Below are 14,373 nucleotides of genomic sequence, written 5' to 3'. Positions count from 1 at the left end.
TACAGGCCTTTCGATCTCCTGATCCGTCACGAATGGCTGCTCTCTGGGCCTGCCCACGTCCCCCAAGACCCTTCCTGACCGGCTCCCCTTTCACCACATGACACTGGACCCCTACCGCCAGCTCTGGCCGTCACTTCCTAGCCTTCCTCCCCCCTCTATTTTTCTTCATAGCAACGGTCATGTCCTGCTGTACTAAAATATTTATGGCTGGCCTCTTATTAGTGAGCTCCATGGGCAGGGCATTGCTTCATTCATGGCTCTATGCCCATCCCTGATGGCACAAAGCACGCGGCAGGTACTCAGCACTTGTGGGAGGAATAAATTCCGGAGATACTTCTTTTGTTTACTCCCTTTCTTGGGGGTGGGGGGCGCCAGCACATGCTCTTAGCTTCCTGAGAAACGGCAACCTGGGAGGTACATTTTTTGAGATCCTACCTCTCTGACATCTTCATTTTACCATATTTGATTTATAGCTCGGCGAGCCCCAGAATGTTAAGGGCTTTGCTCCATTGTCTTCTGGTTTACTGTGTTACTGTTGAGAAATTTAATACTATTCTGATTCCTAATTCTTTGTCTATGACCCATACTACTTTCCCTAACACTTTTTCAGATGTGCTTTTTGTCACGTGTGTTCTGAAAACTGACCGTGATGTGCCTTGGCCTAGGTTTTTTTCACCCACTGCACTGGGCACTCTGCAGGGCTATCGGTCTGGGAAGCTGTGTCCTTGAACCCCACAACTGTGATGGCTCCTCTGGTAATCTTCTCGTCTTTTCTGCTGTCTCTCTGGAGCTCCTATTATTTGGGTGATGACTTTATAAAATGACATTCTAATTTTTTTGTCCTATTTAGGTCTTTTTAAAAAAACTTTATAGGAGATTTTCCCAACTTTATCTTCCAACCATTCTACTAAATTCTGTTTCTATTAATTTATTCAAGAACCTCTTTTCCTTCCTCTTTGAATGTTCCTTTGTTACAGCCTCCTGTCCCTTTTTCGTAGGGGGAGTATTTACTCATTTCTCTCCTGAGATTAGCAATTATATTTGAGTTTGGGGCTAAAGACTTATTTTTTTCCTCTGAATAATCTTTTCTGCTGTATTTTTGTCTTCAAAACTCTTCTTAGCACTCTATGCATTTTAGAAAGGAAGTACTATTAAAGAGCTAATGGTTTCAACCAGTGGTGCTAAGAAAGCTAAGTAAACACATGTGGGGAAATGTCCTGGCTTATCTTATGATATACACTAAAATTCAAGAGTGGCCATTTACCTAGATGTAAAAAGCTTTTAGAAAAGAAATAGTATTTTTCATGACCTTGGAGTAGACAAAGCTTTCTTAGAGAGTACACAAAATAACACTCACTATAAAAGAAAAATAATTGATAAACTAAATTTCTTTAAAATTTAAAGTTTCTGCTCATGAAAAGATACCACTAACATAATGAAAAGATATGCCACAGGCTGTGGGTAAATATCAGCTTTTATATGTATATATGAATGAATGCATGCCAAATGATGAAGAACTTGTGTTCAGAATATACAGTATAATGAACTCCTACAAATCAATAAAACAACGTAATTTTTTAAACAAAAACTTCAAAGAGATATGACATAATATTTATATAATATTTACTTCTCTTAATATTTAAGAGAAGATATGCAAACGCCATAGACACGAAAATGTGCCCATCATTAATCTTCAGGAAAATGCAAGTTAGCACCACAATGAAATAATATTTCATGCTCTCTAGAACAGCAAAAATCAAAAAGACTGAAAACACCAAATACTGGTGAGGATACAAAATTACTAGAATGCCTACACATTACTGATAGAAGTGTGAAATGGTGTAACTACTTTGGAAAACTGACAAATTCTAATGAAGTTAAAATTCACTTACGCTATGGCTCAACAACTCTATTCCCAGGCATTTATCCAAGAAAAATGAAAACATACATCCAACACAAAAGACATATAAGAATGTTCCTAACAGTTTTATTCATAATGGCCAAATCTGCATAAAACCCAAATAGCCATCAACAAAAGAATGGAAAACAAACTGAGGCATGTTCATTCAATGGTGTACCACTCGGCAATGAAAAAGAACTGACACATACAACAACATGGATGATTCTCAAAAGCATAATGTGAGTGGAAGAAGCCAGACACCAAAATCACACAAACTGTAAGATTACCTTTACCTTAAGTTCAAGAACAAGCAAAACTAACCTCTAAAGACAACAACAGAGGTCAGGAAGACTGACTAGAAGGAGGCAAGAATGGACTTCTGGGGGAAGAGAAATGACTTATATCCCAGTTGGAATACTGGTTATACGGGTGCATACCTTTGTCAACTCTCAGATGTTCTTACGATCTGCATGTTTCACTGTGTGTAAAAGAGAAGAAGCTACCTGGGAACTCTGAGTGGGGCTTTGTTAACTGGTGGGTTCACCAGTTGCCAGTATCAGTGGATCTACTTCTTGGCCAGACTGCCAGTGTTTTAGAAGCCAAGCAGAAGCAGCAGCATTCACTACGTACACTAACACTTAATGCTTTTCAGTACGACACCTGTCTCCCTCACTGGGCTCAGTGTTCCCAAGCCCACGATCTCAAGTTTGACCTCTCAAAAAATTAAACCTCCTGGCTGGTGTAGCTCGGTGGATTCAGCGTAGGCTGAGAACCAAAGCATTACAGGTTCGATTCCCAGTCAGGGCACATGGCTGGGTTGCAGGCCACGGCCCCCAGCAACCGCACATTGATGTTTCTCTCTCTCTTTCTCCTTCCCTTCCCTCTCTAAAAATAAATAAATAAAATCTTTTAAAAAATTAAACCTCTAGTTTTCTGCATGTGTTAAGGCAGGAATTTGGAAATCAATTCATTTCTTAAATAGATCTTTAATCAATCCTCTTTCAGTGCTACCTCCACTCTCATATTCAGAGGGTCCTTCAAAAAAAAACTGGTTGATTTATGTATTTTTAGAGAGAGAGAGGAAGGGAGGGAGAAAGAGAGGGAGAGAAACATCAATGTGTGTTTAACTCCTGAGTGCCCCCTACTGGGGACCTGGCCTGCAACCCAGGCATGTGCCCTGACTGGGAATCAAAATGACAACTCTCTGGTTCACAGGCCAATGCTCAATCCACTGAGCCACACCAGCCAGGGTGAAGATGTCTTTTAATTCTTTTACTGCATCATTCTGGTACCAAGAGGTAACAATGGTAAGCATTCATGTTTAATCTACCAAGTTTAATTGGAATACTCTTTGTTTATTTAATTAAAGTGAAGCTGCTAAGTCAAGGTATATGCCACTTAGAAAGCATAAACTAATCTATTCCTACCATCAGGGAGAGAGCAGGGAATTTTATTTTTGCCAATTTGATAAATGATCATATGAAATCATAAATTATTTGACAAAATGTGGTTGAATACTTTTTCACATTTTGAGACTATTTTTATTGGGTTAGCTATTTTTTTTTTCTTTAGTGAACCTGTATGTTTTCTTCACACATTTTTCTACTGGCCATTTAACTGCCTCCTGTACTGCCTACCCTTCAATTAAAACAAAATACTACGTTGACTATTTTTGTCTACTTATTCTTTCAGGTACATTTTACCACTTAAAATTTATAATATTAATTTGAAGTTGACATATTTCAGAAATGACCCTCCCATTTATCCAAATATTTTTACTTTCCAAAGTAGAGAGTTATAGTTTTTCATATAGACCCACAACCTTCTCATTGAGTTTCTTCTTAGTCTGGGCTGTTACCATATAATTTGAGATCTATATATTTATACATTTACATATATAAGGTTATATGTGTCTTTTGATTTAAAATCTATATGCAATTACTAACACTCTTTAAAATTAAAAACTTTTTACTCTCTGTGAACACATATTGAGAATCACATACACTGTTCTACCACAGGATGTCAAACCCAGCATTTCAGTAGTTACCGGGTGCATTCTGCTTGCCAGCCCCCCAAAGCAGACCTAATCCGAGTTGTCAAATTCCCTGTTAGCCTCCGTCCCTCCACTTAATGTCCTTTCAGTTCAAGCTAGACACTAATAGAACCACCTTCTTGAATAATTACTTTAATTAAAACCTGCTTTCTTTAATACCTAAAATAGCTCCTAATTGATAAATTAAAACACGTAATTTAAAATTCTGTGGGCTTTTATCAGAGGGCATTTGCCCAACAAACTTGTTCTAACATTTTCAACTGAGAGGTTCTCCTTGCCCCACCCCATTAGCATATTCCCTCTTTCCAACCCAGCTTCACCTGGCTCTACTCACCTCACATTTCCTCTCCTTTTCTAATTACTAAAAAGCAAGTATTCATCTCTGCATAGATGAAATGAACTTGATCTGAAAGTTTTGTTTATCCTGTATTTTTAATATTTGGAGTAACCTGGTAACTTTACTTCCTTATTACTTCATTATGATACAACCCTCTACATTTCTCTCTAGGACTCGAAGAAACTGGGAACCTGAGATTGTTTCTAAGACTTAGGTCATTCTGGTTTTTTTGTCTTTAAGTGCATAAGAGCTTTCAGATGTTTGTAATGTGGTGGTAGATGTATTTGCTTCTCAAGGCACAGAGTAACCAAGAATTTAGATGACAGTTTCTACTCTTACCTCTATTGCTCGAATTACTTTAGAAAGTTCTTTAATGAGATGTCCAGGTCTAACGTTGTCTGGAATTTCAAAGGCATGTTCGGATACAAGCTGTATGTGGATTAACAAAGACAAAATAACCAAAGTTACTTACACTTAATATGTAAAAAAAAAAACTAATTTATTAAGCCAATTTGGGGGTTCTCCAGATTTTATAGACACAGCTAAATACTAATAAGCCAAGTCTCAGAGGACACATAGCTCATGTGATACCTTCTAAGGAGATCCTCATTCAGTAATTTATACAATTCTCTTGGATTGAGTTCAAGAAGAACTTGTCACACAGTGAATTTTGCTTTCCATTGAGTAGTACTCTAGACCTCAGCTACTATAGTTAGTAAAGTAACTAATTAAGACTAACATTTCATTCACAATGCTAACACTTAATTCATAATATAGAAGGATTTGAAAGTAGCAACACGGGCACTGAAATAATCCTAGTCCACGGGCACAAGAAATGTGCGGCGGAAGCATAAAGGAAGGACATATTACTTCCAAAGGGAGGTCTGGGATGACCTCTGGGAGGAAGTGGGGCTCAAATGCAAACAATCAGACCCCATTTTAGTGAAAAGGGAGAGCTTCCGCTTGAACCTTAACCTCCTTTTTTTCATCATTACAGAAGTCTAGCAGAGGGGTAAGAGCACGGGCACTGCAACTGCAGAGACCTGCGTGTGCATCCTGGCTCCGCCAGGCATCTGGGGAAAGCATCCAAGCTCCTGGAACCGCGGCTTCCCCACGTGTGGAATGGGGATAACGGCAGCACCCGGACCTCCGGTCGGCGCTGTGAGGATGAGCTTGGTGGTGGAGGCCGAGACTAAGCACGGCAGTTAGCCGCTATGAGAGTCAGTTACTCCACATCAACACGTTCATTTCTTAGTCAGTATTCTAGATATACTTGAGTTACTTTCTCTTCCAGCTTAAAGAGATACTGAAGCACTGCATCCTCATAGAAACACAAACCAGTACATTTGTATAGACTGTATAATAAACTGCGTGTTGTAGTTAAAGCATAATTTCTATTCCCTCTACTGCAGCTCCTCCTGCCACGTAACTTGAAGATTCATTTTCCTGGTCTTGCCATAAGAAAAATAACAATTATTTCACCGAGCGAACCACTTACTTCCTTCTTCATCCACAACTTTAAAGCAGTGTGCAGTGCTTTCACGCCCTGTACCAGGTAAGTCTGAGGCTGGAAACCGTCTTCTCTCAGCTCTGTGGGCGGGGGAGAGGTGCAGAAAGGGGTTAAGTGCTCTGAAGACAAAGGCATTAACTTCAGATTTTGAGAACCATCACATACAAAACTGCATCACTTCCAAATTAACAGGAAGGGGAAAAAGTGAATAAATAATTGAAAAGGCAAAAAAGAAAAAAAACCCCGAATTACATTATACGTGATCGCGCTAAATGCTCAAGTTAGAAGAGCGCTCCCAAGCACGACGCTGAGTGAGAGACAGGTCGCAGACGACGGCAGCATGGAGCTCCTCTTCACACGTGTCCACACATGGACAAAACTGCGCCACTTCCATCTGTGACACGGGCGGTGCAGCGGCAGAGGAGGATTATCACGGAAGGCGGGACGGGTTCTCTCTCGAAGGGAAGGAGGAGGCGCCGTGGGAGAACTAAGAGGTGTGACGAGGGTACTGGCGAGGCTGCTTCTGCTCCCTGGGGGCAGAGGTGTTCTGGGTGACAGCCCTGTGATTCTTTACACTGCACAGGAGTGCGTGCGTGTGATCTATACAGCTGACTGCGGGCACACGAGATCTCACCAGCGTAAAGGTAAACACACACACTCCCCCACAAATGTCTCTTTCCAAATTAATTATCTAAAACTCATTTAAAATATATTAGACGTGGCCTCCAACTCAGGCCAGCTGAAGCAGAAGTGAAAGATTTCGCTTTTGCCCTGGGGCTACTCTACTTACATAAAGCCCAGGCTGGTTCACTGTCTTATTATTACTGACACTAAATTCAGTTAAGAATGTCATACAAGCCGCCCTTGTTTCATCTATCAGATAAGCTTGTAATGGCCTGAGAGATGGCAAACAACAGGCCACAAGGAGAAGCTAGAAGCTCGGGGATGAAAGGACAACCTAACACGAGACCACCACTCCTGACTCCGGGAAGAATGCCTAGGACCACGGCCCTGGTATGGCGGTCCTCAGTGCTGTCCTCAGTGGGACTGGACGGACACACTCGTATTGCCAGGTGTCCTGTACTGATCTGGCCGATGAAATAAAAAACACTTTAAAACCGACCTGCAAATATCCTTTTACAGTAATCTTTTTTTTTTTTTCACTTTAATGTATAGGGTTGTTTTCAATCAGACCTCCATTGGTCCTGAACTCTCAGTGGCCTCACACAAAGGCTAAATCACTCTAAGACTAAGCAACCTGCTGCTTGTGACTGCAGGAAGAACAGCCAGGTTTCGTCTTTCAGATAAATTCTTTATTTGTTCTAAAAAGCTGACTGATGAGCCCCTCTCAGACATCAGGGGGAAAGCCTCACCCCCGAGGTGTCTGTGTGTGTGTGTGTGTTGTTGGGAAAAGATGGTGAAAGTGCTCTGAACTTAGAGTACTGAACCGCCCACCTCTGATCTGCACGGTTCAGTCACTGGGTTTCATTTCCAGGAAACAAGAACATTTGTAGGTGTTTTTGTGAGTATTTAAAAGTGTTCCTATTTCCCTAGGCTTCCAGTTGGACAGGAGACTGTGCACTTCACAGTCCAGAATCTCACTGGAAACTACAGATGGCAGCTCTATGGTCCGCTGTGACATTCCTGCAGCCATGAAGAGCTCCTGAAAGCACTGAACGCGTCAGGGACCGGGGATAAGGACCCATTTCTGGAGCGGACACTGCTCTTGTGCGGAGCGCTCCTGCTCTTGCTCCTCCATGGCTTCCCACCTCCACCACAGACACCCGCACCGCGGACAAGACCTCTCCCACTGCGCTGTGGTGCAGGTGCGGGATGGGGTTATTATTCTTTCCTTCCAAACAGAGTGAACCTCCCCCCTTTTTTTGAGCAAAGAAACCATAAGTTTTATCATTTAATTCTGTGCATAGTAGTCTGGGAAGTAAGTTATTGGCTGTTTCTTTTCATTTGGCCTTTACTTTTTTGTACAGTTTTTTAAAAGATTTTTTTAAATTTATTGAGGGAGTGGGGGGATACTGGGTGGAGGAGGGGCAAAGGGGTAAAATTGGGACAACTGTAATAGCATAATCAAATATAACTTTAAAAAAGATTTTATTCATTTATTTTTAGAGAGGGGGCAAGGGTGAGAAAGAGAGGAGAGAAGCATCGATGTGAGAGAGAAACATTGATCATAAGTGCCCCCTGACTGCAGACCAATCCCACAACCTAAGCATGTGCCCTGACCGGGAATCAAACCAGTGACATTTTGCTTTGTGGGACGACACCCAACCAACTGAGCCACACTGGTCAGGGCTTCCTGTGCAACTTTTACATGGAAAATGAAACAAATGTTTGAAATAGACTTTATGTTTAACGTGTTTATATCTGTTTCTCCTGGGAGTTAATTATAATAGTAGCACCATTTGCAAACAGAGCGGACAAGTTAGACAACACAAAACCAGAAACTGTGTTCTCACGGACACAAATGCATGAGAAGCCAAAACGAACAAACAAAATATGGATAAAAGAAGTGATAACCCAGTTTCTAACTTAACTGCTCACAGGTTATTAACCCAAAGGTGAAATATGAACCCTGAAATTCTACATAGAAAAGGTAGCTTTCCAGTTTAAATAACGGGATAACAAACACCCAAACACACACTGTTCCTCACCCGCAGACAGAGCCGGGGACTCAGCTGGTCTGCACAAACATGCGCCTCTTGCTGGCCGGCGTAGCGGCACTACAGTAATGGCACAGACACCGCCTGGTTCTCTCAGGACATGGAAACTATATCCTTGATTCTAAGAGCAAATATTTGGGAATGCATGTTACATAACAGTCTCTTGGCTCAAGCTGCCCTTTTGCAAGTAAGGCTCTTTTGCGTGCCTGACAGTGCGTGCAAGCTACTGGAGTGCCAGGTGAGACTAACGTTTTTCAACATCACCAGTTCTGATCCAGCTCTTCGTGGATCTGGCTTTTTAAGATTGTGGTTTAGAAACTCTAATTTGCTAAAAAAGGTTCTTAGCAGAGGAAATCATGCATTTAAAAAACCAAATAGCCCTAGGTGGGTAGCTCAGCTGGCTGGAGCGTCATCCTGACACACCAAGGTTGTGGGTCCGGTCCCCAGTCAGAGCATAAACAAGAAGCAACCAATGATGCCTGAAGGAGCGGAACAGCGAGTCAATGTTTCTCTCTCCCTCAAATCAACCCACAAATAAGTAAAACAGAGGCAGCAGCAGCACCATACGAGGGTCTCTCTTTCCATTGGTGGCTTTTAGTGAATTTACAAACGCCATGCATCGTATCACACAATAAAATGGACAGATTATTAATTACCTTTCAAGGTTTCCAGCAAGTTTTTGGCTACAAACCAACATATGGCTTCAAAGAAAGGGAATTTGAAAAGATCTGGTGTTTTTAGCCTTTTTTCCATCTCATAACACCTATAAAATATAATTTGAAGAAATTTAATAATGATATTAGCATTTCAAAATTAAATGAAAGCCACCAACTTAAGGAAAATAAAATAAGCAGGCAACACGTCAGACCAATCAAGTGCTGCATGTTTCTTACTATGGCATTTGGATAAGACTAAATTGTGATCTTATCCAGGTCTGACCTTAACAAATTTGACAGTACACTGAAGAATTACACTGGCCTTCAAAAAGATCACACGTTGGAATTTTTATGCTAGTCTTAACAGAAGGAATCTCACAAGGGTTCTGCTATAAAAAAAAAAAATAAGACAACACGTTTACGAGTCAATTCCACGTGTTGGACAGCACTGCAACACCACTCAGGTTTTCTTTAGTCTCTACTAAGCATTCAAGCTCAAAACCACACGCGGCGCTGGTCACGGGGCAGGGACAGGAACCAGAGGCTGCCACAGTGTTCGCCTGCTGTGGGCGGGAGTCCTCACGGCAGCCTACACGCTAGGAGCCTCCTTTCCTCTGGGGATAGCTCAGGTACAAAGAAGCAAGATTCACACTGAGCAGTGTGGGAGCTTGCTTGGCTCAAAGCTTCTTGTAATAACTCTACAGACGCATCGCATCCAGGGTTCTCCATGGGCAAGCCAAGCTACAAGAGTCACCACACTCAGGAAAGCCCAACTACTACAGTGCATGGCTCCCTACTAAGTACTTCTAGTTCTCCCAGTCCCGACATGGCTTATCAACCAGGAGTCACTGTGCCACAAGCAGGCCTACCAGGGGCACAGAGTCACCTGAAGGTCAAAGCCTCACACAGAAAGGGAAAGAGCTGTTAACCCTTTCTCCGCAGTGAAGTTAAAGGGGGTGGTCTGACCGCCACCCCAACCCAGGGCAGCGGCACTGTGCCCAGCACCGCATGTCACACCTGAGTCTGGCTGGATTGCGTTCATGTCCCTCACTGTAAAAGCCACCAAGGGGCAGCCCATCTATTTTTATAAAGTTTTGAAATCTGGGGGAACATTTAGTCTCAAACTGCAAAAAGTATTATTTTTTTTAATTTCAGATTTAAAATGCATCAAGGTGTCCTCTTGTCAAAATTTTAAAACACTACTTTTGTTAAAAGTTCCTATTCTTATAATTCCTCAGGGCCTATCTCCATGAGATCTCAATCAAAATATGTTGCTGACTTTAGTTTTCCGAGACTCTGAAACAACGTCCTGACTAAGAAAGGACAAAAGACCCTTTAAGCACTGATGCCACGAACCTGAGCTGCATGCCGATGTTAAGGTTATGCAGGAAGTTCCCCCCGAAGGCCATACAGTCCTGAGAAGTGAGCACAGCATGAATCCACCCTGAAATGGGTAAAAGGAGATAAATCAGTGACTTCTCAGTATTTAAACCAAACAAATGTCTATCTACCTGTGAAATAAGAAACTGAAAAATACCAACATGAGTTTACGTCATACTCCAGCGGCAGGAAAGTTGATGTCTGTAAAATCTACGGATTCATTCATCCAAATATTTATTGAAGGCTTATTATGCACCAGTTCTGAGCCGACTTGGAGGAAACAAACGCGTTGGCTTAAAATCACAGTACAAGACAGGGAAGGTTTCTGCAAAGGTGCAGTTGTGGCTGTTTTCGTTTTTTGAAAATCCAACTTCATATTAAGGATTTTTACTCCGAACCGAGTCAGGCCTGGTTAGAATGGGGCAGGCGCATGTCCACGAGGGGAACGCTGAGCCGGGCAAGCACTTCGCTCCCCTGGCTTCTGGGACGGGTGCCCCCCGGGACTGCGCAGAGGAGGACCCCGGGGCTCAGCCGGATGCCCGTCCCTAGCGAGGGGAAGGGGGGCAACCCACAGCTCCTTGTGAAGGGTTTTGCTTCTATAAATGCAAATGCTGGCAATCAAAATCATGTCTTATTTTCCCATGAAAATATTTTCAAAGTGAAAAACATCTCTTCTAAGAGATGTTGCCTAGCTTTTGAAAGAAATGTCCACAGACTAAACATAGACTTTCTGTAAGCATAAATAAATATAAACAAATACATTTGAATGTAAAAATTAGCTGTTAAAAAGATCCCACTTTCTTCATTTTTATCATCTTCTCATCCCTCGCTGTGCTATGACATAGTATCAAAAGACTGACTTTCCAGCTGTGCCCATTTGTGTGCTCAAAGGCACAAAGCCTTGAGCTTGACCCTGAAATCACCAATGAGAAGTCTGTCATCTACAACTCCCATAGACCGGTGGTTCTCACAGAGGCCATACTGCCTGTATTGGGACACTTTGGGGGGCTTCTTTCCATTGTCACAATGATCAGAGGGCACCATTGCCATTTCATGAGTGGAAGCCAGGAGTACAAAAAGCAAGACAATGCCACACAGTAAGAAATTGCCCTGCATGACTGAGGATTTACGAATTTCTGCAGGGCATTCATTTAGTATAAAACCTGCCAAGAACTGTCTGAGCCTAGAAACTATAACTTCATTATACATGCAAGCAAAGTAATTTTTGCATGGTTTGGGCATAATTTTCCGGGAATACAACTACTCTGCCAATTGAAGGAAACTGCACTTCAATTTGTGTGGAACTTTATCAGTGGCCAACTAGCTTGGGGAAACACTGCAATGCCTATAGTGGTGGTTCTCCGAGTCTCCAGACCAGCAGCAGCAGCAGCAGCACCAGCAGCATCAGTAAGGAACTTGTTAGAATGTAAATGGTCAGGAACTTGTTAGAATGCAAATTCTCAGGCCTCATCCCAGACCCACTGAATCGTAACTGCTGGGCATGAGAACCAGCAATCGGTGTTTTATTACACCCTCCAGGAGACTGTGATGCTCGAGGAAGTTTGAGAACTACTAATCGACACCAACGCTACAGAATTTGAGTTGCCAATCGAATACCTGTGTTCGTTTTCTGCCTTATGCCTCTATTTCGCTTTGTCATCTAAGGCTGCTGTGCCTGAGCAGACACATTTTGAAATAGTGTTTTATTATAAATTACTTTTTAATCTCTTCTTTATATGCTAGTTAGGTCATTATACATTTTTTGTAATTATTGGTGTAGGAGGTTATAACATCAGTAAACATGAATTCAAGGCTCTTAAGAGGGCATAACTAATCATTTGTTATAAAAGGGAACACTGGGAAGAAGATTTAAGGATGGAGCTGAGTCCATTCACAATGAAAACACTGATACTTATCTACATTCATAAATTCTGGTGGTTCCAGGCATCTCTTAAAAGCATATTTATTTATCATTATATGCACCGGAGGCACAGCAAGAGAGCAGGGCCTGTGGGAACGAACCCTTGCCAACTCTGCAGCCTTTAGGGTTGCCCACACCAGACTAACGGTCCTCGCACCCGGGGCCTGGAGGGTCCTGTGTCCCATCACGTCTCAGAGTGACACCCCTGACACCTATGCTTCCTCAGGCCCCTCAAACACACTCCCCTCTGTCACAGGACAACAGCCCAGATTCTTGCTGCTGGCTTGGCCTTTCATGGCAAGTAAAAGTTGAAGGGAACTCCATCAAAATTTTTAAATTTTGTGCAAAGGGTATTATCAAGAAAGTAAAAACATAACCCACAGGGTGGAAGAAAATATTTGCAAATTATAAATGTGTCTGATAAGGGTCTAGTACACAGAGTATATAGAGAGTGGTTGCAACTCAACAATTAAAAGACAAATAACCCAACTTAAAAATGGGCGAAGGATTTCAACAGACATCTCTCCAAAGAGGTATTAAAATGGCCAATAAGCATAAGAAAAATGCTTAGCATCATTAATCACTAAGGAAGTGCAAAGCAGCACCACAGTGAGACACTACTAAATGGCAAAAATAAAAAAAAGATGATGACCGTGTCGGTGAGGATGTGGAGAAACAGAACGCACCGCACACTGCTGGAGGGATGTAAGATGCCGCAGCTGTTTGGAGAACAGTTCGGCAGGTCCTCAAAGCTAAATGTCAATTCAACCACACGGTTCAACAACTCCATACCAGGTACATAACCGAGGAAAATGGAATACTTCCACAGGAGAACTTTTACACACATGTTCAAAGAGTAGTCAAAAGGTGGAAGCAACCCAAATGCCCGTCAACTAATGAATGGGTAAGGGAAACGTCGTGTGTCTGTACAGTGAAAGGTTAATTGGCCATAGAAAGTAATGAGTACAGATACGCATTACAGTAAGGATGAGCCTAGGAAACACAATGTTAACTGTGGTTGAAGGCTGGATTAAAAAGGCACACATGCACGCACGCACGCGCGTGCACATACACACACACAATGTCACACACAATGTCCAGAGTGGGCGAAGCCACAGAGACTGGAGGCACATTAGTGGCTGCTGGGGGCTTGAAGACAGGGATGGAGACCTGACTGCCAACTGACATGGGGCTTCTTTTTAAGGCGATGAAACCAGAATCAGATGGTGGTGAGGTTGCACCAGCTTGTTCATCTACTAAAAACCTGTGCACCTTAAAAGGGTGAATATTATAGTATGTGAAACTTTATCTGAACAAAAATCAACATGAAGGCACAGGACATAAAACAGCAAAAGAAAACACGTCTGGACTGGAAGGAAAGCCTCTGAAGGACAAAGGAGTGAAAAGCCCACGATCTCAGGCTGCGCAGAGCTGCCTCCCAAACACGTGCAAGCTGCAGTTTCTAATGAGAAGCTGACCCCGTGTGACTGAGGCTCAGCAACGGAGAGCGGGGGAGTGAGCAAGCCTTACCTGTGGGGACGAATAAGGTGTGTCCCTGCTTTACCACACATTTGTAGCACTTGTCCACCTTATCTCCGAAGAACACCTCGCTCTGGGTCACAGATGAACTCCACGATTCATAGAGTGCCAAGTTTTCATCTGTCGGCTTTATCAAATAAAAAATCTTCTCACCCTGAAAGAAAATAATCACACTGTTTGTGAAAAGAAAAAGCCATTCTTAGGATGGCCTACATTGATGCATTTTCCCAATAAAATGACCTAAATAAGATGATTATCACATTTTTTTAGGCTCAAAAAGACATATTTCACGTACCTGATCAATAACTATTGCCCTTAACAAGCATCTTTCTTCACAGGAGCTAAGGCTCCCTCCCTTCCCAAATACAATAAGGCACCAATCAAGTGGCATCGGAGAAA

The 14,373-nt window shown here is 42.3% G+C and overlaps 1 protein-coding gene across 1 annotated transcript in view; it reads right to left on the bottom strand.

The window, feature by feature from the left end:
- KDM7A (lysine demethylase 7A) overlaps positions 1–14,373 on the bottom strand; it is a 71,334-nt gene that overhangs the window by 17,504 nt on the left and 39,457 nt on the right. The window contains exons 7-11 of the mRNA XM_045855562.1: positions 13,966–14,128; positions 10,491–10,578; positions 9,135–9,241; positions 5,789–5,880; positions 4,630–4,719 (exon numbers count right to left, since the gene is read on the bottom strand). Of these exons, the coding sequence (XP_045711518.1) occupies positions 4,630–4,719; positions 5,789–5,880; positions 9,135–9,241; positions 10,491–10,578; positions 13,966–14,128 (540 nt within the window). The remainder of the gene's footprint in view (positions 1–4,629; positions 4,720–5,788; positions 5,881–9,134; positions 9,242–10,490; positions 10,579–13,965; positions 14,129–14,373) is intronic.

The sequence above is a fragment of the Phyllostomus hastatus genome, unplaced genomic scaffold (assembly GCF_019186645.2).
Source record: "Phyllostomus hastatus isolate PE091 unplaced genomic scaffold, TTU_PhHast_1.1 phas_scaffold_114, whole genome shotgun sequence".
NCBI lineage: Eukaryota > Metazoa > Chordata > Mammalia > Chiroptera > Phyllostomidae > Phyllostomus > Phyllostomus hastatus.
The sequence above is the reverse complement of the archived record's forward strand: the minus strand, read 5'-3'. Positions and strand labels throughout refer to the sequence as shown.